This window comes from Mauremys reevesii, linkage group 2 (genome assembly GCF_016161935.1).
Source record: "Mauremys reevesii isolate NIE-2019 linkage group 2, ASM1616193v1, whole genome shotgun sequence".
NCBI lineage: Eukaryota > Metazoa > Chordata > Testudines > Geoemydidae > Mauremys > Mauremys reevesii.
Window position 1 is genome coordinate 35,073,618 of NC_052624.1, and position 23,739 is coordinate 35,097,356.

The 23,739-nt window shown below is 42.5% G+C and overlaps 1 protein-coding gene across 17 annotated transcripts in view; it reads right to left on the reverse strand.

Annotated features, from left to right (window-relative positions):
• The window catches only part of KIAA1217 (KIAA1217 ortholog), a 507,222-nt gene that overhangs the window by 49,191 nt on the left and 434,292 nt on the right, over positions 1-23,739 (reverse strand). For 14 of the 17 annotated variants that reach the window (XM_039523556.1, XM_039523564.1, XM_039523562.1 and 11 more), the window contains 3 exons: positions 15,404-16,236; positions 7,535-7,639; positions 6,942-6,991 (listed from right to left, as the gene is read on the reverse strand). In XM_039523556.1, the coding sequence (XP_039379490.1) occupies positions 6,942-6,991; positions 7,535-7,639; positions 15,404-16,236 (988 nt within the window). The remainder of the gene's footprint in view (positions 1-6,941; positions 6,992-7,534; positions 7,640-15,403; positions 16,237-23,739) is intronic. The other 3 variants (XM_039523552.1, XM_039523563.1, XM_039523565.1) reach the window with 1 other exon arrangement.

Below are 23,739 nucleotides of genomic sequence, written 5' to 3' on the forward strand. Positions count from 1 at the left end.
TTCTTAGTGTGTTTTTTCCCCTGAAACAGACAGAGTGAGAGACTGTAAGCAGGATCTGCCTCATTTTTTGAATAACTTCACAGTATTATGTTGCCTTGCACACCCTGTTGGTCACAATGGCAAGTCAGTCCCTTGTGCACAGAGTAAGAGGACAGTACGTCTGCAGGTTTCCTGTCTGTTATACATCTGACACTCCCATTCCTCCTCACTCCAACCCCCTCCTCCACTCTCAGGAAAAACCTACAGCCTGCATAAACTGAAAGCAACTTGTCAATGACGGTAGGAATCCTTCCTGTGCATGGTAGCTTAGGTTACTATTTGCTTCACCTATGCCCCGCTCTATGATAAGTGTAATGAAACCAAACTAAAGCTAGAACTGCAAGTTTTCTTTGCTTGTTAAGGGTAATTCCTGAGTGCAGAGAGGGACACTCTGAACACCACACCCACTGCATGAAAATGAACCCTGTGGACTTACATTTACACCCAGTCCACTAATCATTAATTGGTCTAGCCAACTAGCAAAGCATACAGAGATACAGCACAGCCTGCTGCAAACATGTTCTTCCTTTGGCAACAGGTGTATGTGCCTTATCATATTATTTCCTCAAATCCTTCCCACATGGAAGATGTTTGAAAAAAAGGTGAACTGTCCATTTTCCAATGTGTCTCTTTGTTTTCATTTAAAAGGAGGCGAGTGGGGGGGGATTGTAAAAATCATGTTTAAGAGTTTATTTAAATATGTCAAATCAGGAAACAAAGCAGCAAGTTCTGTCCATAAAAGCATATGCATAATGGACTGCACCCAGGCAGTACACTGCTGTACCATACCATCAACTTCCTGATACATGATCTAACCCCCGGCGTGAGGCTGTAATGCTATACCTTACTTCAACACCCTCCAGTTAGATCTTAAACAACGCCATCTTCATTTCATTGCTGAGCAAGCTGCCACACATTTTTGCTACACTTCAGCATCATTCAATACTCTCTTCCCTTCTAAAGAGCTCCTTTACAAAATGCAGTGCTTGAGATCTAAGCAGCCTGTGTTTATTGCTATCCTGTGCACATTTCACACTGCAGTTGAATATACATCAATACTTATCTATGTATCTGCCAATATATATGATGCAGCTTTCTTTGTAGGGACATCTCACTTTCTCCATCCCATATGCACCATTTTTTTTTGCAACTTTTAAAGAAGAATATTAAATTCACAGACAATACAGACAGGATCCCCAAAAGGTTCCGAAAGCTGTTCTCTAACAGTTCAGTTTCTTAGCCACAATTCTGGGCTTTTTATTTTTATTTTTTTAAAAGCCTACCCCTTTAATCCCTGCCCCAGGCAATAGCTCCCACAGTTCAATCACCAAACCAGTGATCAGACAGGCAGGTGTATGCCATAAGCACTCCAAAAATCCGGCCCCCAACCAGTACATATACCTCCCACGCTTGCCTGTCCTCCTAGAGCTGGATTGTGATCCGTTTCCCTGAAAGACAAGTGCCCACCCGCTGACCAATCTAATCTCTCTTCCTTCCTGCCACTTGGCTGCCATTCCCTCTCACAGGTAAGTCTTGTTTTCTGGTGTGCCACTCCAACCACTGCCATGAGCCTGCACTAGCCGCTTGTTAGCCATGATACCCATTGCTTTCTCAAGCACTACAGGGAAGCACTTGGAAGATGAATTATTAGTATAGGGCAGGCTCTCAGCACTCTGGTGATCAGTGGGAGCGCTCTGGTGATCAGTAGTTGGTTTCCACAGACTGGTATTTCATCAAAAAGGAATAAAAAGGCATCTGAGTGAGAAGACAGTTGGTATGGGGAGTGTAGTTCTCTCTCTTGGAAGCAGGCCTAGGCTATAGACTGGTGATTAGAAGGCCAGTTAGACAAGGGGGAAAAGCCATTTAATACAAAATATACTTTGCACTTCTACAGTGTTTTGTATTGAAAACCTCCAAGTATTTTACAAAAGTTAGTGAACAAATAGCAGCCCCTTTTTTATACCGAGGCACAGAGAGGTGAAGTATCTGTAACATGCTCAGGACCAGACAGGTAGTCTGTGGCTGAGCATAGAATAGGACCCAGACTTTCTGACTCATAGTCCTTTGCTAGAGTCACAAGACCATCATTCTCCTTCCATTTTACTATTCTTCAGAACACATTTATTTATATCCAAGCCACTAAAGGTGGTTTGGGTTTGATGCAGACTAGACTGAAGAGAAAGATAAGGCCAAATACAAAGATTTTTTGAACTGGGTTGCCCATCCACTCGTTAAAAATAGCCCTCTTGTATTCAAATATCACTAGGGAATACAGTGTCACGATCATTTGAATCTCACAAATACTAGAATAGAGTCCACCAAACAAAATAAAAACATTCAAAGTTAAAGCTGCAACTTCACCACTAACAAGCTGTGGCTCCCAGATTTTGAAGGGTTCCCTAAAGAGCAAATCATTTTACATATATACGTGTGACTTTGCCCGAGTCAACCAGGGTGCATAAAGGATCACGTTTCATTTGCAAGAGTCAATAGAGCTTGAAGCCTGCATGGTCCACTTTCAACAGGTGTATCCATGAGAGAACATTTTGAAGACATTGCTCATTATATAAGGAATTCACAAAGGGCAGGATCTCCACTGCAATGTACAACCCACCAACAGTGATGGATTAAGACAAGTTCAAACAAAAACATTGTGTGCATTATGGTCTGTCCTCCGCAATAAATAACAACTTCTTAAAGTACAGAAAGAAACATATTCCACCTCTTTTTAGGAAATTCTCATGGCCCCTTCCTCCCACCCTTCCAAGGAAATAGGCAAGTGGGATTGGGCCTGTGGTTCTTTGGTAATCTGTGCCTTCTCTATCCCTGTTACTTGAAAAGAAAAATAGAGGGGAAAGAATGAGGGTGGGTGGGTGTTTGTTGGTGTGCATATGTCTGGGAGAGAGATAAATCAATCGACAGAATATTTCTAATATTCTAATTTCTCTTGGTTTTGGGGGGCTGAAGTGGTTTATAGGGACATAGTTACGGGATTCCCATTCACGTCAGTGGGAGTTGCACATCTAAACTTGTGGAAGAGCACTGTTTTTTTTAACTCTTTTGTGCAGTTTATTATCATTTCTGTGATGTGTGTAACAGAGTTCTGTGAAAAAACAGAATAGAGACTAAAGGAAAAAACCATGATAAACAGACTTTATGACTGTAACAGTCTCATTTTATTTATTTAATATTTCAAGCTAAAAGATCCAAAATGTTGGCAAACTAAAAGGAAACTGCATACCACTTTTTGGTTTTCATGAAATACCATATTCGAAACAACAATATTAAAGCACAGAGAGGTACCTGTATGTACAATTTAGTTTGAATTTGTTTCCAATCAGCCTTTCCCATATTATTTCTGTCTGATCAAAGTCTCCTGTCATCAGGATATTTGATGTACAATATAATGTTGAACTATATTTCTGAGTCACTTTTTATCTTCCACAGCTGTTTCTTTGTTAAGGATGGGAAGCAATTCACATTTCTGCTTACCAGTGCTCTAGAAGGGATTGCTCAATCAGTGTTTTTTTTATAGCTCTGTCTTAAAGTGGTATTTGAAATTACTAAAGATGATGGCTATGTTTGCTGTAGTTAAGTGGAAGTGTATATTTTAAGAGGCTATTCCCTAATGGGCATACCTAATCCATGTCAGGGATCGGTCAAAACCAAACGAGAGTCAGCAAAACTGGTTTTGGAGGGTGAAGGTATGTTAAAATTCAAATGTGTAGAGGAAAATAAAGGCATTATTTAGCATAAGTTGACAAGCTGAGCTGAGCTATAAAGGAAATAGGAGCACTAATTATCCACATACCTTGGAACATGTAACGCCTTGAACAGAGGCAGTCCTTGCTTGGTCAGACCAAAGATTATTGTACCGTGTAAAGTTTTCATATATAACCATAACTTATAACTCAGTAACTAAGCAGAGCTTTTTCTGTAGAGTATATTTTGCATACCCTTTTATTTAAGGGGTGCCCCCCTCTTTATTACTACCCTATGCCAGTAAAATCTGATTTTATTTAAGATCATAGGAATTGGAACTGGGCTTAGGTAGCGACCCTCATAAATCTGAACTCTGACCTAGGGAGAACTTAGTGACAGTAGGTAGCTGCATGACTACAAGGTCTCAGGCATGGCGGGGTCATGATCTCCATCCCTGAACAGTGCTGTAAAAAAGGTTTGTGTGAGTTAGTAAAGGCACAGAGACAGCCAGATGACCTAAAAGGTACACAGTGCCATTACAACAATGCAATACAAAGATGGGTAGATTTCAAGTTTCCAGTTATTATAAATGGTTTATTAATGTGTATGTGCTATAATACCAGAAATAGAAACCTTTCAAATTGTTCAAAATATATGACACATCAGTCTAATGGGAATGGGCACAGCATTGGCTGCCAGGAGAGATTCGGTCATAAGACTGGTTTATGTGGTCTTGGGAACACCTCCCTACATCAGTTTCACCACCAGGAAAAGGAGAATAAATAATACTTGCCATGGCTACCTAGTACAGGCTCTGTGAAGGTTAATTAGTGATTGTTGTTACCGTGCTTTGTATTTGACAGGATCTATGTGACTGCAAAATATTATCTGTTTTTATCATATAATGACAATGAACTGGGAAAGAGGATAGGAATGTTATTGAATATGATCTTATTGCAGATTCCTAGAAAGATAGATTTTCTCTAAGTTGCCTGAAAATACTGAACAGACACTTTTTTCTTTACAAACTATACTGTTTTTATACCAAAGAATATTGTCCAACCTATTTAGGGCGAGATCCTGAATTGCGTGGGGTTCCATGTAGGCTCAAGGGTTCAACTGGAGAGATGCAGTTCTAGCATCAGGCTCTTAACTTGTTCTCTGCTGCATATGTTCAATATTTTCTAGTTCTGGTCTGTTTTTCTATTGGCCATGTTCAATCTGAGGTATACTGCAATTCTAGGGAAACGGAATTCTTGGAGTTGAATTAACATCACCACTGGAATGGCTGGTGAGTGGTTTAATAGATTTGCTAATAAACTGTAAGGTTGGCAACCTGTATTTCATGCCAGAGCAGAGTCCTCTTAGCTGGAACAGTGTTGCTAGCAATTATGGAACTGCTTCTGCTTGCATTCAATCCACTGTAACAGACACACACACAGGCCCAGAAAGAGATAAATTAATGAACGCTGCTGAAGACTGCTATAGCAACTGACACTTCTGCAAATAATTTAAAGAACTGTAGTTGCAAGGGTGCTTATGTTAGCTGGCATGTTCTTTTGTAATATCCTTAGCCCATCCCTCAAAATTGCCGAGAACGGTGACTCTAAATATGACCTAATCCTGATTTAGGGACTGATGACTACCCAATACATCTTAGGAGGATACCAATAGTTAGTAACAGATCAATGTGGTTTATCTTGCTGACTGCTATGTTTCTTAGCATCATTATATCTAAAGTATCTTATTGCCAAATTACCCTTACAGAAAAATCCCATAGAAGTTAATAGAGATGAAATCTATAAGGTTCTTTAGAAATGTAACACAGGTCTGTAGCGACTGACTAAAAATCTATAGAATTTAATTTAGAATTATACCTTGTTGTAGGGCTGGTTTATTTGCTTTAAATACCAACCAATAAAATTCTACATCAGGGCTAGAATTCTATAGGAATGCTTAAACATCCTACAGAAAGGTTGTAATTCTCTATTAAATTATATAGGACATTTCCACAATAGATAAAAATCTTTTTTTTCCTTTTACTAGTTGACAATTTGGATAGGTTAAAAAGGTATTCAATAGTATTTTAAAACATCTCAATATGCATGAATAGGGTTTTAGTAACAATGCAAGCAATGAGAGCCTGGTCTGCTCTAGAGCTGAATGTAGGATCACAGAGTCTCCTTACTGGCTGCTGCTCCTCTCTTTGCAGGAGCCGGTCTGCACACTCAAGCCCACGTCACTGCGTTGGCTACATTTGGGTCACATTTTAAAGTTTCCTTTCCAACCATAAGGGACAGAAGAAATTTTTAAAAATAATGTAAGCAAGATGCTAATACCCTCATACGATTCAGAGCTATAGTCATAGGCAAGTTCCTATGTCTTAATCCTGCCTTGTCTATGGCTGTATCTAAACTCTGCAGAGGGAGGGCCCAGTAGAGCACATGCGATCATATTCTTAATATCTGCACAGTCGGCTGTGAGCGCTATGGGATTTTGATACCTCACATAGGAAGAGCTTGTCTTGGGTGGAGTTTGTGAGGATACCAGTATATTTTTCCCCCCAGACAAGTCCAGATTGGGGATATACATTATAGGAGACATGCATATGCAGTGAAATTCACCCCTTTTCAGAAAACCAGCACAAGGGCTATGCCTTACCTAAACCTTGTGCTGGCTCCCTGCACAGGTGTGAATTTCACTTTGAAAGAAGAATAAATCCTGCCCCTTTAAAGTAACCACTGGTAACAAGGAACTGATTGGTTCTCATATCCTTTGCCTATAGCAGGGGTTCTTAACCTGGGGTGCACACACCCCCTGGGGGTGCGAGATGCCCTTTCTGTGGGTGTGAGACATGCCAGATTTTTTTAGAAGGTAAGTCATCAAAAACACAAATTAAGCACGGGAATGTAAGTACAACTAGTTTGTTTCATCAAACCTATGTATTTATTAACATTGTATATTACAGTAATCATTAAAAATGTATAAACAAAAATATATATATAGGTATAACGGGTGCGAGAACATATTCTGAGAACCAAAGGAGTGCAGGCTGCAGTAAAGGTTAAGAACCACTCGCCTATAGCCTTGCTTCTGACACTATAGTTACAGTGAATTCCCATAAGATGTTAATATCTACAGGACTCTGAGTTACGGTGTAGATTGGTATATTCTGTACAATTAAAAAAGAATGGTCTTACCTGCGCTGTCAATATTGCTCTTACTGGACATGGTTTTCACCATCTTCTCACTAAAGAAAGAAAGAAAAGGAAAGTCAGCTTTAAAATTTCCAGAATGGATTTTTTCTTGCAAATAGCTATTTAAGCAACTTTAAAGGACTAGCTTTACTGTAGATTTGCAGTGAGGTTTATCACAACTAAATAAAAATTACCCTGCTGACCATACAAACTGGGTTTTTGTTGTTGTCAGGGTGGTTTTTTTGGTTTGTTTTTTTATTTAAATTGCGGGTGGATTGTGGATTTGTTTTTGTTTTTTCAAAAATAAGCTTTTAAATACAGGTTAAGCAAAGGGGTACATTTCCAGCACTAAGCACAGAGATTTAACCATATTATTCCTATTAACATCAACAAGAACAATGCAGTTCAATCTCCATTCATTGGCTGGAATACTTTTCCCACTCTGCCTAACAATCCAGCGCTTATCAAAAGTGCTAAAAAATTTTTTTTAAATGTTGAGCGTTCGGTCTTCTGTTATTACATTAAAAGTTTAATTTTGCTAATTGATCATTAACAATAATTACAGAGAAACAGATTTAATGAATTCTTTTTTTTACCTAGAAGCATCTTTGCTATTACTTGTATTTGGCCCTTTAAAAAGCGCAGACTGAACAAGACCAGTTAAACTGGCAATCTGTTTCTCCATGGCTTGCATCCTCTCTCTGTAAGACAAGAGAACCGTTTGTTAAAGCCGGATATATTTGCTTTCAGACTCATTTTTCTAGATGAATGATTATCACAGGATTGGAAAGATGTTTGTGCAAAGGCTCATGGGTATCAATTTGCATACACCTTGTTAAAAAGGTGGCTACATCCTGGTTTTAGACAAAGTGTCGTACAATAACAAACAGACAATACAAAGACATCTGCATGGGATAAAAAACAGATGATAAAAAGTATAGATTTAATATAGTGATCTCATGAAAAAGGCACTTAGCTCGTCAGCTAATACCTCCTGGAAACTATTGCAAATCATCCTCCTCAGAAACAATTCTGCAGCTATACATATATTTTCCTGTGGTTTTTTAAATCTCCATTGAGACTAGAGTTTTACCTGAGTATAAGGACTACAGGATTAAGGACTTCAAGCTCCTTGTTGTTGGCATTTTAACTATGTGCAAAACCAGAATCTTTGCTTCAGAAGCATTTAATCTGCTCCAGCTGTGTGCTTCCTACCCAAATTCAGAATCCTTTGCATTTGACATCACAGCTGTCTGCTGTGGAAATGATTGCAATGTCACAATCACAGGCATAGGACTTCAGGTAAAGCAAGAAGACATTAACTATAAAATAAAGAGATCCCATTGTCATGCAAATGTCCTAAGTAATTTAAAAAAACAGGTGAAAAGAAATAGAGAACAAATATGGTACATAAGGGCTATTGTCAATATTTTCCTTGAAGTGCTGGTCTGTATTAAACAACAAGGACCACATTTTTGGATAGGGAAACTGGGTGTCCACGCACAATTGTGTACCTATATTTGCATTTGTAGTTAACACGAGTGTACATACAAATCAGGTAAATGTCCATGCAACCAGCTCAACAGGTTCCAAAATAGCGATTTGCACACACAGTCCCTTGATTTTCACATGTCATCATGGTAACTGCCTGCCTGTAGACACATAATCACGTATGGCCTCAAGTCTGCCTTTCTGAAAATTTGGCCCTAAATATTTAATACATTTAATGTTTTACACATGTATAAAATGTGGCATGACACTATATTTTTATCTTTACTTCCCTAGATAAATCAGTGGGAAATCAGATTAATGCCATTCCAGAACATGCTAAGAATCATCCGAAAAACAAGATGATCAGTAACAATCCCTCTCAAAAGATGAGTGGCCTGATATAGCAGTGGCAATCGTACTGCTTTGCAGAAGATTTTCACAAGAGAAATTGAGACATTCATACTCTGGGCCACTGTAAACTAAATGGTTGAGGGGGGACACATTCAGAGTTAGGTTTTTACTATGTTACCACATCCACCTGCCATCTTACATGGGAGCTAGGCATATAGCAGTGCCTGCTCTCAGTATCAGGTCCCAGTTCCAGCTTCAGGTTGGTTCCATAAAGAATACTAGTTGGTATGGGAAAGTCAAGCATGAGTTGTCAATGGTTGAAGCTAAATGAAGTGATTGAAAGGATGCCACCATCCCTGCCACTAGTCACCAGAGATCACCTCACACCTACTCTGGACATGAAATTCCACTTTGCTGGGAAGCAATTAGCTGCGTGGAGCTGTGAGAGATTCAGCATCTCTGAAGCCTCCATAAGACGATGTCAAGGAAACAGGACACCAGAAACATCTGTGATAGACAAGATCCTTACTGAAGGCTGAGCAGACACAAAGAAGGAGAGGGATCAGTCAGCTGGCATCAAGGGATAAACTCTGGTGTGTCCGGTCATTGCTTTAAATCCCTCCCCCGCACCTTTCATGCAGAAAGGTCACTTTAAGGCCACGCCCTCAAATGTTAATGAATCTGACCTAATTTATTTTAAATTAAGAAATATGTTGCGTCATTTCTGTTTCCATCATTATTGATTTCAGAGCTAAGAAAAGTGCTTCCGACTACAGTAATCTTTGAAACCATCTAGTGGAACAAAGAGCAAGCACTACGCGTCTGAGGTAAAACTATTCTAACAAACTTTAAAGCAGTGTTCCTGTCACTTAATAATGAAAGCAGTTTTTCAGGTAATACCAAAAAAGCCTTTCTGGATCCAAACTGAACTGGATTATCTGCTTTACTAACATATAAATAACACTGTCTTTCCATCTCACACTTGACAATCTGGAAATAATTTTATTGTTCAAATTAAATTATGGCAATACAAAACTAATAATGAAAGGTAAGGAAAATACATTTTTATGAGAGAGGGGGCAGGCTGAGAAGTAGAAGATGATGAGGAACCAACTTGTGCAATCAATAGCCCATGTTACTATAACATGGTAAGAACATTAAGGATGCTATAGGACGCTACATACAGTCCAGAATGCATTATTTTGTAAAAGACCAGGCAGGATTTTTGTAAATGGTTCCATCCTTATGTCCATGTATTTATTATGATCATCTAAGCCAAAAATGTCTTAAGTGGGTGCCTAAAATTAAACATCTAAACTGATATTTAGTCAACACAGTAAAATTAGCCTGATTTTCAGAGAACTCACAGCTCCCACTGAAGTCAATGAAAGCTACAGGACCTTTGGAGATCAGACTACTTCTATTATGGTGCTGAATATGAAGTGCATGAGTTTGATTATTTTTCCTTTAATCATTAAATTCTCTGAATAAAAGATTGCCATCAGACCCTGTCACAGGATTGTACATAAACATTATGACAGCTGGGTCTAAACAGGCAGATGATCTATAGCCAGTGATGCCTGTGACTCTGTAATTCCAGCTACGGTCTGGAGAAGAAAAATATGCTTTGGTATCCTGTCCCGCTCCTGTCTCCTACAGAGGGAATGTGCTGGCAAGCTTTCCTCCCTGAGTCAGAAGGGGGTTAGAAATAATGTGTTATTGAGACCCCAGTGGCAGGTTGGGATGCAAAAAAAAAAAACCCAGGAGAGGAGGAAAGAAGAATGTGTTGCATGGGAGCAGGAAAGAGAAGAATGTGCTGCCGCAGCTTTCCTGAGGACCCCTCCAACCATCTTAGTGAGAAGGAAGAATGTGCCCTCATCACCCCATGTCCCAAGATTAGCCTCCGTATCCCCCACAGCAAGGGGGAAGGGGAGGGTTGCTTGTTTTCCACTGTTACTAAAGCAACTGCACATTTTGACTGTACAAGAATAAAAAGGAACTTGCTTGCATTGTTTGGTATGATTTTCACAGGAACACTGGGAGAGCCAGTTGTTGAGAGGAGAAGGGCAGGGCAAAGACTGAACATACACCCAGTTCCAACAGCTTTCTCAATCATACTCGGCACCTCCTGCATGATGCCTCAGCAAAGCAAAGTACTGCTGGAGAAACTCCTCAGTTTTATTCTTCAGGCATGCAGTTTATAATTCTCTTCCTAGCCAGTTGTTCAGAAAACAAGACTGTCACAGCCTCACCAATCTCACTCTCTGAGAGAAGCACAACAAATACAAAACCTTGTCCTTCTGCAGCCCAATCACTGACAGTTCTGAGGCTTTAGATCCTATCATTCGGTTTATTTCTTGCGATTCAATTGATCTTTGTGTGGAACAAGTCATCACCTGTATTGTAATTGGTTGGGGGTCATTCTGTGCTGGGCACTACACTCTGCTACACTGATATCCTTTTCCCACTGGGAAATATGCAAGCATTACTTGTATGTTCCTTCCCTTTCCTGGGGGCATCTTTTATGTTCATACTGTAGAGGAGCTGCCTCCTGCCTGGTACAAGCACAAACTAGAAATTCAATCATGCAATCGTTCATTTATGTTCATTGTCTACCCTGGGCTATGTGTGCAAACTACTTTGAATACTCATATTTAAATGGCTCTTCAGATACCACCCCAGGAGATACTTAGCATGTTATCCCAGAGCAGGCTTTTTCAATCTGATGACATTTTATGTTTAAACCAAGGTACAGATTCTATACAATTCACCAGGGACAAAGTTAGATACAGGCAAAGACATATTTTCTATTTAACCATGGGAGAAGAGCATATGTTAAAAATTTTAACATCATAAAAATAGGCTGGTAATATGTGTATGAACTGCTTCTAGGCAGAGGGAGAGCTTTGCATTTCTCATTTCCCAATTAAGAGTGGTATTGACAGACCTCACCTGAACTCTCTCTTCAGCAGGCAAGGTGGCTGGGATGCAGGAACTCCAGGGAGGGTGTAAAGCAAAGTGTAATGGGAATACTCTGCTTGCTGTCCCCAAGTAAAAGGATGCACACAATTAAAGAGATGTCTGATTTCCTGCGTACATTATCATACATCTCAATCATCTTATAATAAAACCAGAATCAACCTCTCTCACCTACACGGTAAATTAAAAGGAACGCTTTTAAACACTACTGAGTGCAATAATCTTTGCCAATTCTTATACATGAGCAATTATCCCACATCAGCTATAGGAAGTGGAATGTCTTATCTTGGTCACATTCCTCAAATAGCAGGATGCCAAAGTGCAGGTGCCATTCCCCTATACAAATCATATGGGTTCAGCCACTTAGCTTGGCTTTCATTGGATGAACTGCATGCAGAGAAACTATATGTGATTCTGCCCATCCACAGAGAGATATCACTGCTAGCATTCTTTCTGGAGATTTATTAGCACATGCCTTTTAAAGGGTGCGGCCTGCACTGCCTTCTGTAGTTAGCCAACTCTACTGGCAGGTATGGGGACAGAGCTGTGGCCACTACACCACCTCACTCTTTCCGGAGAGGCTAGTGCTAACAAGTGGTTTTACTGTTTATGAAATTATGGAAGGATTATTTTAATAACTCTTAAGGCTCTTTATAGTTGTATAACTCAAAAACATATCCTAAAGTAATATTTCAGAGGTTAGACAAGAGACTAATTTGCACTGATTGCTTTTGGTATTTAGAACGTTTTTTTAAAATAGCCCAGACACTCAAGGTTTAAAGAGACGAAATAAACACAAGCGCTTTCCAGTGTAATTTTGTTAATAAATAGTGGGCTGAATTTTAAATACATGTATATGTTTAGAAGGGCTATTATGCAAATATTGTATTCATAATTTTAAGTGCACTTTAGGGACAATAATCATTGCTGGTGCAAAATTATTTGCAAATTCACTAGTGTATATGTGTGTGAGTGTGCACACATGCATGTGTGTTCATGCATGTGATTACACTTGGGGGTATCCTTAAGTCTCATGCTGCACTGATCCTCTTTCTAGCTAATTACAGTTTGAGGAGACTCATTCTGAGCCTGTCAATTAGATGTGTGGTAGAAGTCTGCTCAGGCCTAATTTTAAAGCCCAAACTGGACCCAAACCAGACTGGAGAGTTTTGAGTCACTTTCAGACCCAATCCAAAGCCGGTATTTCCCCCTGAGCTTGTGTCAGCACACTGCTGCCTTGGGGCTCAGCCTGGTGAGGATTTCCCACTCCTCACACCCCATAGACGTGTGCTCTGCGACTTGTCAGTACACTCTCTCTGTAGCATATACAGCGCAATAAGGTGGCAGTGGCCAGCAGCAGTTGAGGCACGTAGCCGCCACTGCACCAACCCCACAGACAGGAGGAGGTGATCGGAAACAACCTGAGCAGGTCGGGTTGCTGTCAGACCAGACTCAAACTTGACACTTGAGTTGGGTTCTGTTGGGTTCCTGTCGTCTGCAAAACTCTACATAGTGGGGGCACTGTGAGGCACTCCTTCTCCCCCAAGGCGGAGTCACTACTTTCACAGCTTTTAGCCTTTGAGAGCCCTACCGTTGTCCAGCTAGCCTCCTTCAATTCCCTAAAGAGTTCTATAAAAGTTAGCAACACAGACAATAGCCTATCCATTAGTACAACTATACTGGTATATCTTAGCCAATTGCCAATATAATCATCTTTCTACCCTAGGGTAGGGTGTATGGCCGCAGAAGTCATCTGTGCTGGTACAGACATTTGTACAAATCTGATCCTTAAGAATCATAGAATCATAGAATCTCAGGGTTGGAAGGGACCTCAGGAGGTCATCTAGTCCAACCCCCTGCTCAAAGCAGGACCAAACCCAACTAAATCATCCCAGCCAGGGCTTTGTCAAGCCTGACCTTAAAAACCTCTAAGGAAGGAGATTCCACCACCTCCCTAGGTAACCCATTCCAATGCTTCACCACCCTACTAGTGAAGAAGTTTTTCCTAATGTCCAACCTAAACCTCCCCCTCTGCAACTTGAGACCATTACTCCTTGTTCTGTCATCTTCTACCACTGAGAACAGTCTAGATCTATCCTCTTTGGAACCCCCTTTCAGGTAGTTGAAAGCAGCTATCAAATCCCCCCTCATTCTTTTCTTCTGCAGGCTAAACAATCTCAGTTCCCTCAGCCTCTCCTCGTAAGTCATGTGCTCCAGCCCCCTAATCATTTTTGTTCCCCATCGCTGGACTCTCTCCAATTTATCCACATCCTTCTTGTAGTGTGGGGCCCAAAACTGGACACAGTACTCCAAATGAGGCCTCACCAGTGCTGAATAGAGGGGAATGATCACATCCCTCGATCTGCTGGAAATGCCCCTATTTATACAACCCAAAATGCCATTAGCCTTCTTGGCAACAAGGGAACACTGTTGACTCATATTCAGCTTTTTGTCCACTGTAACCCCTAGGTCCCTTTCTGCAGAACTGCTGCCCAGCCATTCGGTCCCTAGTCTATAGCAGTGCATGGGATTCTTCCGTCCTAAATGCAGGACTCTGCACTTGTCCTTGTTGAACCTCATCATATTTCTTTTGGCCCAATCCTCTAATTTGTCTAGGTCCCTCTGTATCCTATCCCTACCCTCCAGCGTATCAACCACTCCTCCCAGTTTAGTGTCATCTGCAAACTTGCTAAGGGTGCAGTCCACACCATCCTCCAGATCGTTAATGAAGATATTGAACAAAACCGGCCCCAGCACCGACCCTTGGGGCACTCCACTTGATACCGGCTGCCAACTAGACATGGAACCATTGATCACTACCCGTTGAGACCGACCATGTAGCCAGTTTTCTATCCACCTTACCGTCCATTCATCCAGCCCAGACTTCTTTAACTTGCTGGCAAGAATACTGTGGGAGACTGTATCAAAAGCTTTGCTAAAGTCCAGAAATAGCACATCCACTGCTTTCCCCTCATCCACAGAGCCGGTTATCTCATCATAAGAAGACAGGAGAGATCACATCAGGTGATAACTAACAGGTAGGTCATCAATTAACCATTTGTGATGATGGAAAAAATCAGCAGAAAGAACATTCTTGTTTCAGTTACTTCAACAGGATGGACTTGCTGATCTCAGCAATGCTCCCCAAAGAATATATTAAAAACAAACTATTCTATTTTTATGCAAATTCATGTTTTATAACAGATAAGACAGCCAGTGATAAATTCTTCTATTTCCTCACACTAGATGAGAAAACCCCCACTCCATACAGAATAGAAATTGTAATATCAGAGTGCCATTCTGAACAGGTGTGAAATATATTCCCTTATTAACACTAGCGGCATAACATTTGTTCTTGTAACATGATTTATTTGTCAGAAAAAAATCCCAGTTAATCATTTTATTTTTTACAATGATTGCAATATACACTAATTAATATGATCCTGGATCATCATTAGGAGGCAACACTTTTTTGAAAGTAAATGAGTTCTTTCGGTGCATAGGCAACTTTAAATTACTTACTGCCCAATAATTCCGTAAGGACCACACCCCAGTATACTGGGCTCCAGTATGTTAAATGAGGTTATGCACACAGATCAGGGCTCTCTCTCATTTACATACCTTACATTCTTGCTCTGTCTTACCTTGTCTCTTTGTCTTTGGGCACCGCAGCTGATCCATAGCCAAACACCTGTTTGTCAGCCGCAGACTGAACTACTTCGACCATGCCAGGTGAACCCACAGCATTCCGTGCTTTTGCTTCCACAAACATAGGTGCTCCTGGTTCTTTTTTAAAGGACTGGCGACTAGGAGAAGACCTGTCCGGCTGGACGACATGAGGGGGCACGTGAGTGTTATGCTGAGTATGAATATCAATCAGTCTCATGTCAGTGACTCTGTGAGGAGAGGCAGGAGGAGTTTTAGAACCAAGAGTTGGCAAATGGCTGTCAGGGTATTTTCTAGGTTTTTGTCTGTACAACGATTGCTCCATCATTTCAGGTTGCAGAGAGGGACTACAGTAAGTGTTTGAGGACCTCATTGTACTGCGATGATAAGCTATAATGTGATCAGGAACATCAAGAGGGTGTCCAGTATGGGGAGCAGCAACACTCATCCTCCCCTCATGATACAGGTAGGGGTCGGCATACAGGCCTTCATTTCGAAACTGTGCAATGTTTTTGTTACTCAGGTCCTCATCTGGTTTCACGTCCCTTCTTTCCAAAATGGCACTAGGGCTCGGTGATATGGATCTTGATGCTGGCACACTTGAGAGCCTGTCTCTGGGAATTGTTGCATTGCCTGGCACGCCCATGGGCCTGGCCCCACCATAAGGAATTCTGGATGGAGACGGAGGCATAGAGTGGGGCACAGCTGTCATGGGTGATGAGCTTGGAATTGCATGAGAAGGATGCGTAGCAGATCCTGGCCGGGGAGTATTTGGGCCATCTCGGCCTATGTAAGCAATTTCTCTCTGCATCTGAAATAAAGGAAAACCATATGAGACACATCTTTACTCATTAGTGTACACATCACATTAACTGATGCTTAGACATCAACTACAGTGAAAAGAATGTAACATAAATTTCTTTATTATCTATTTAAATAAAATAAACTCTTTTGAGACTGCAGCTCCTAATGAAAAGAGGATCTGCAGAAGGCACAAAAATTGGCCCACGTTAATAGAATATTAGAGAATTTTCTAAATTCATTTACTAATACAAGAAATATATTATGAGTATTCTCACTGATTATTTGCACTACAGTAGCATGGAGAGGCCTGAACCGAGATCTGGGCCTCATTTTGCTAGCTGCTGGACATGCACATAGTGACAACAGTCCCTGCCTTGAAGAGCTTATATATCTGTCTGAAACAGAAATACAGCTATGAATGATTGATTCTAAATTTTGTCAGTGGACATCAACAGTTTGCTGGTGCTTTTACTTATGTATCACAAATGAAGTCTGAAGAGGTATACAGAGCGATGCCGGCAGCCAGGGGCGGCTCTAGCCATTTCGCCGCCCCAAGCACGGCCGCACGCCGCGGGGGGCGCTCTGCCGGTCGCCGGTCCCGCGGTTCTGGTGGATCTCCCGCAGGCGTGCTTGCAGATGCTCCACCGAACCCACGGGACCAGCGGACCCTCCACAGAGACGCCTGCGGGAGGTCCGCCAGAGCAGCCTGCCGCCCTCCCGGGGACCGGCAGAGCACCCCCCAAGCATGCCGCCCCAAGCATGCGCTTGACGTGTTGGGGCCTGGAGCCGCCCCTGCCTGCAGCCCTTACTCAAGCAAAATAAACTCTTGTAACCAATGGGACATTTGCTTCACTGCAGGATTTGTCCCTCTGATAATATCTTGCCAAGATCATTACTTTTGTGCAGAAATCTGAAAATTATACGTTGAGTGTATGTAGCATTATTGTCGAGTGTAGGTAATTTCTGCTAGAGTATTGTTGAAATATGTGAAAATGAATGTGCACAGAACAGTTTTCTGATATAAAGCACGTATCACAGACTTTCTGTAACACATGGCCAAAGATACTAGAGTGACTATTCATACACTTTGTTTAAAAATAAAAGCCACTTACAAGCACTTCCAGCTAAAACGGACATAAAAAGAGCTGCAGTAATTGCCAACAAGAAGGTGGGAACAAACAGGAAAAAGAAGGGGAACACGTCTTTTGAAGGACGCGTTACCTATGCCCCTAGCCAGCTAGCGAAAGACTGAAAACTTTGCAGACAATGGCATGCTCATCTGCTGCAGGGAACAGAGCATCTCACTCTGCTCAGCAGTGACCTCTCCAGATGACTGAGCATTACCACTGACAGGCACAGAAGGGGATCTCATTGCTGCAAGCTTAATTAATGCCTCTGATGACGAGTCTTGAATGATAAGTAGGGGAGGATGAGGATGAGGATCAGCTGGGTTCCATCAAAGATGTAGGGGACCTCATTTCCAAAGGAAAAAATCTTCACTTCGCTTTAGAATGTGTTGTCCACTCAATATGGTATGTCTACACTGCGTGTGGGGGTCAGCCTCCCAGCCCAGGTCCATGGACTGGTGCTAGAGCTCTAAAAATAGCTGCGTCGACGTTGTGGCTTGGGCTGGACTTTGGGCTCCGAAGCCCAGGGTGGAAGGGGGGTGGGGTTGGAGAGGAGGGGAAGCTTGAGAGCCTGAGCCGCAATATCAAAGCAGCAACTACACAGCCATTTTGAGTGCACTAGCATGAGCCCCGCTACCACACGTCTGAGGAACCAGGCTGGGAGGCTCACTCCAAGATGCTCTATAGATATGCTGACATCACACTCCATCATTTACATGGGATTCCAGCAAAAAACCAAATTCCTCACCAAACCAGAATGATCACTACCTTAACTTGTGTAGAAACATTCGCCTTATGTGCCTTGTTACGCATCGTCTGTTTGAAATCCTTGTCAACTTTTACTCCTTCATATTACGATAATGTGGCTGGATTTGCAGCAATCACAATGCATGCCAGCTAGTGAAGCAAGGAGTTACATTCTCTCCCTATCCCACCCACAAGTTTTTCCATTGTTAAGGAAATTGTCATGCCTGTATATACAATACAACTGTTCCTCTCACAGCTTTGAAATTACAAATGACTCTCCCTAGGACTGGAGTTCAGGGATTTGCAATACCAGGCATCAACAAGAAGAAAGGAGAGGAGATAACCTGGCAGCAGCAGCAAAAATACAGAAATAAATAAAACAGAACAAAGAAGAGCACAAGGCTGGGCTGTGAAAACAATAACAAACTGCAAGCCAGACTGTTTCAGCACAAGGAGAGACATGGACATTTATCATTTGTTCAGTGAATTAGTATAATTTGGGATTTTAAATAAAAACACTGTACAATAAAATTTAACATGCACAACCCCAACTGAATAAAAGATAAAATGAGTGAGATGACTGACATTTTACATACACAGCTGTCTGTCCTGTTCTGAGAGACAGGGCTGGTCTTACAGGGGGGCACCGTGGTCAGGGGGATGCTGTGGTCAAGCAGACGCTGCAAGGTAAGAGGTGAGCACCGATGACCTGGGCACCGCTCTCCACTTGTGGGTGGCTTCATTGCTGGCGTGGTGTTCCAGCTTGGCAGAAGGGGCAGGCAGGTCGGGCTGGCTCCCAGCTGGGGGAGGGGTGAAAGTTGCGGGGGGTGTTGTTTCAGCTTGTGGCTTGGTAGGGTCTGCCCCAGGGATGAGCTGCAGGAGTGCCACTGGGCCTGGGAATGTCCCCTGCAGGGTGGGCAGGGGCCAGGGCTGGCCTTGCCCCCGGGCTATACCATGCGCCAGTCTGTGTTGGGCTGTGGGGTGAGCTGCTTCTGCCAACTGTCTCCTTCTCTCACCCCAGGCTGCCTGGTGCAGCCCACCCACCAGGGTAGCTGCTCACTTGCCCCCAAATGCCTGTGGAGCAGGGGTGGAATGGGCGTGCCTGGGCTGGTGGCAACTCTCTTGTGGCCACACAATGGTGTCCACAGTTGGGCGGTGCTGAGGAGTGGAGGCGGCGGTGGAGCTCCCTGGGCAGGTTCCCAGCAGCTTGGGGAAACAGACCCTTTGCTGGGTGGGAGCTGTGCTGGGCTTCCATTTGTGCCTTACTGCACTCCCATCCCTCCAGCGCTTTGCACGCTTGCCAGCCCTGTGTTCTTGCTGTGGGTGCCAGAGGCTTGGGTGCTACAGCGAGCCAGCACTGAGTGTCCTGGCTGCCCATGCTGTTTGCAGCTGTCTCTGCTGGAGGTGCACACAGTCCACACCATAACTTAAAAGTTTCTCCAGTAAACTCAAGGTGTGTGACCGTACTGTGTATCTGTACTTAACCTCAAAGAAAGGGCGCCAAAATAAAAATTTGCCCATGGCACCATTTTCCCTAAGGCCGACCCTGTTCGGGGACAGTCACACTCTGTGCTGTGTGTCTTCTGAAGCCAGATGCTATGCACAGGCCTGATCCAAAGCTCATTGAAGTCAATGGAAAGACTCCTGCTGACTACAGTGGGCTTTGGATCAGGCCCCCCAAGTGTAAATCTGACATGTGGCAATGGGTGCTTGTGACTGTGAGAACAGGACTGAGACCAAAGTCTATCATCATTGTGCACAATAACAGTCTCCCAAGGTGCAGAAACATAGATGCTGGGATTCCCAGGCAGGCAGACACATGAGAAATTTGATAATATGAGGCGGAAAGGAGAAAAGTGTCAACAGGAAACTTGAGAAGCCCAGAATTAACAGTGACAGGTCTAATATCCCCTAGTCAATCCAACACTCACGCTGAATGGTCACTCATTTCTCCTGAGGCAGAGGACCATTCAGCACAAAATTCCTGTTTTCTGTTTAGGTGCATTAAGACATAAATGAAGAATTCACATAGGACCTGGAGTATTGTTGAAAATAGGACTGGCCATTACCTGGCATTTACAGTCCTTACCCCGTAACCATTTGTGCCAAGTACTGGCACATTTATTATTATTTATTCCCTATTTGTACTACAGTAGCACACAGAGTTCTCAGTCAAGACTGGGGCCTCATTGTTTTGGGCATGGCACAAACATATAGAAAGACACTGTCTCCGTCCTGAGAAGTGTGTAATGTAATTGAAGACATGACTCAAAAAGTGGGTGTAACAATCAGAAGAAGGGAATGGCAGGGGTGGAAAGAGGAGGAGGGAGGGCATGGGCATGGGCGGCTCCAGGCCTCAGAACGCCAAGCGCGTGCTTGGGACGGCAAGCCGCGGGGGGCGCTCTGCCAGCGCCACGAGGGCGGCAGGCAGGCTGCCCTCGGCGGCTTGCCTGCGGAGAGTCCGCTGGTCCCGAAGCCGCGGGACCAGCAGACCGTCCGCAGGCAAGCCGCGGAAGGCAGCCTGCCTGCTGTGCTTGGGGCGGCAAAATTCCTAGAGCCGCCCCTGGGCATGGGTAACAATGACAGGAACACAGGGTTATGTAGATGAGATACGTGCACAGCTTGCTGAATTGGAGTCATACAATTTGTGTGTGTTTGGATTATAACTTCTGCTTTCACCTGTCCAGTTTCTTTTTCTGTTGTTTTGCCCCTGTTCCAAGTACCCAGATTTTTTGCCCATGAGCACTTTAGAACTGCATACAACGGTCTCTTTTTTCCTTATCATCTCTGTTCTAACTTTTGTGAGTTTCTTCTCTCTCTCTTTTTAATTCTTTTTTGCTCTCTCTTCTTTATCCATCCTCCCCCTACTCCCCTCCCCCCATACACTGGGCCTCATGTTCTGGTGTGAAAGGCAAATGCCTCAGGAACAAACTAAAGAGGCCACTGAGCTGGCCCGAGCCAATATAAATGATCTCCTGCCACAGCCAGCCTGCAGTAAGGGTGAGGGTAGGAATGTTCCTAATGCAGTCGTGATGTCCCATGCTTCACAACTGCCTATATAAGAAAAAGCCCCAAATATCAGGACTTTTCCTATAAAATCAGGACATCTGGTCACCCTAAGCCACACTATCACATATGCCATGGGGTGTGGTTTTCCTTATGATGCAGCTTTCCCTGTCCCTGGTGCTCCTCTCTCCTCTGCTGCTCTTTATCCTGGAGTAGAAAACTCAGCCAGCCCTTAGTCTGGAAAATGCAGCATAAAGCAAGTACCATCACTTCTTCTGTACTCAAATGCCAGGGGGGAAAAAGCATTAACTTTCAGTTTCTCTAGTACAAAAGATCTCCCCATTTTAAATAACAAGAGCTCCTCAGCAGCTGTGTTAAACAGCAGTAAAATCTGTAAAATACACAGAGGCTTAGCAGGAATGCCATGATGAGTGAATATTTTACCTCAGGAGCAAAGAAATCAGACGCGCACTGCACAGTAAAGCCCATATATATGGCTGTGCGCCTCGTTTTGAAATTTGTTTTTCAATCTTTTACTGAATACTGAATTTTGAACTCAGTTACATACAGAATGGTAGCAAATCTGACCCATGCAGCTCCACAATCTGCCTGGCTCACACACAGTTGCATGTTATGGAATGGAAGCCATAAAAGAACCCCCTGCACAGTGCATGTACGGGCTGTGTAGAATTGCAGTCTCTGAACTCCGTGGAGTGCAGGGCCTGGCCCATCCCTAAGTCCCCGAACCGCATGGCACACCAGAGGAGATGATGGAGGCCTTGTGGGCAGCAGAGGACAAGCATGCAATTCAGTAAAAGATGCAGTAGTAGATGTGGCATGTTTCATGATGCATTTTGCCTTACAGTGCTCCCGTTGAGGCTGCTCTGCCATGCTGCCCCTTACGCTAAGCTGTACCTAAATGGTACGATCTAGACCACATCTTTTGTATTTTTCTCTTGCATACAAATAAGAAGGAAATGTTAAAACAAAGGACTGATACTCTGAACTCTGTTCCTTGCTCTACTATCAACTCACTGTGTCCTTAGGCAAATCACATCACCTCTCTGTGACTTGGTTTACTCAACTGTAAACTGGATTTAATAATTTATATTTTTCAAGGGCTTTGAGATTTTTGAATGAAGATGCTATGGAAAATGCTAAGTATTATTACAAAAAATTAATATATTTATATGTAAATAATTGTTTAATGAATAGGTTCTGTAATCACTCCACTAGAAAAAAATCTTACTACTTTGTTAATCAAGTGAAAGATTTAATTTAAAAAAGACGAATTAATTTATTCCTTCATCAGAATAAAATTAAAACCAAACTGTCCTAATTAACCTGAAATCTTAGTTTTAGTAGTTGCATTATAATACAGTTTCTATAGCTGAGTTATTGACCTTCCATTCTGGCTTTGCACTGCTGGAAGAATAAGTCAACTTTACTAAATTTTGCAAATAAACATCAGTATAGTTCTGCACTGTCTGAAATAATTTAATTTGAAATAAGAAACAGTACCTCTGAAAATTAGACCTGGTAAATGGTTTGAAAAACACCAGTGGCCTCTAAGCACAACTGAACATGTCACTAGTGCCTATAAAAAGTATTAATTTACTGGCTCCAGTGACAACCCCACATTAGAGTACCTAATCGACTGGACGTTGTAGATTGCAAAGTAGTGGTTTTTCCTCCTCTGCCCATGCTACCATTCCATGTTTCCATTCTTCTTTAATCACCAACCCTGCAGTCTGCCAATGTTAATCAGGACTTTGGATACTCCTTCCAACTCCCCTACTCTCTGTGCTCACAAACCCTATATAGGGTGACAGCTCACTTCTAAATGGGGGTGAAGTGGGTGCGTTGTAGGAACCAATGGGAGCTGCTCAGCTACTCTGGAAATGTTGAAGGAGGTGTTATGGTGCATAAGCTATAATCCTCCTACTAGCAGGAGAACTTGTTTTCCTGGAAAGTGGCTGCCGATCACCTCACCTTCATACTGTGGTGTACAACTGCTATAGGCAACATTCAGTCCCCATGGCCCAACACAGACCTTCTTCGGCGCTATGCATCCATATGAAAAGGGGTATGGGCACATGTACTGTCTAGCCATGAGAAGCATAGTGCACTTTTTCAATGTACTATATGGTTGCTGCCTGCATGCTAGCTCAGGTGGCGTGTGCAGCTTAGCTGGTACACCATCTCTCTTTCCATATGGCACAGGATCAAGCACATACTTAACATTTTTCTTGATTATACCCAGTTCTTTCATGTACACCTGCACATAAGCCTAGCCTCTACAGCTATACAAATGTTTATCTCATGGTATTTTACATGTTTGGCTCAGATGTTGCCCTTATGTATACCTGCTCACACAAGTTTAATTCACACAGTATCCTAAAAGTCCTATGGGGAAGCAAAGAATACCCATTTAACTTTTAATTGAATATAGAGCAAATCTGTAAAACTGCAAGCTAGCCACAAAACAAACTTAAGAGCAAAAATAATGGCTGACTGCTTAAACTCATCTATAGTCAATGTGTACATTAACCATGGCTTCTATATACACGTGGAAAAGATTTTCAGGACAGATTTTAGACTGTTGTTTCAGGCACAAATTTAAAAAATAT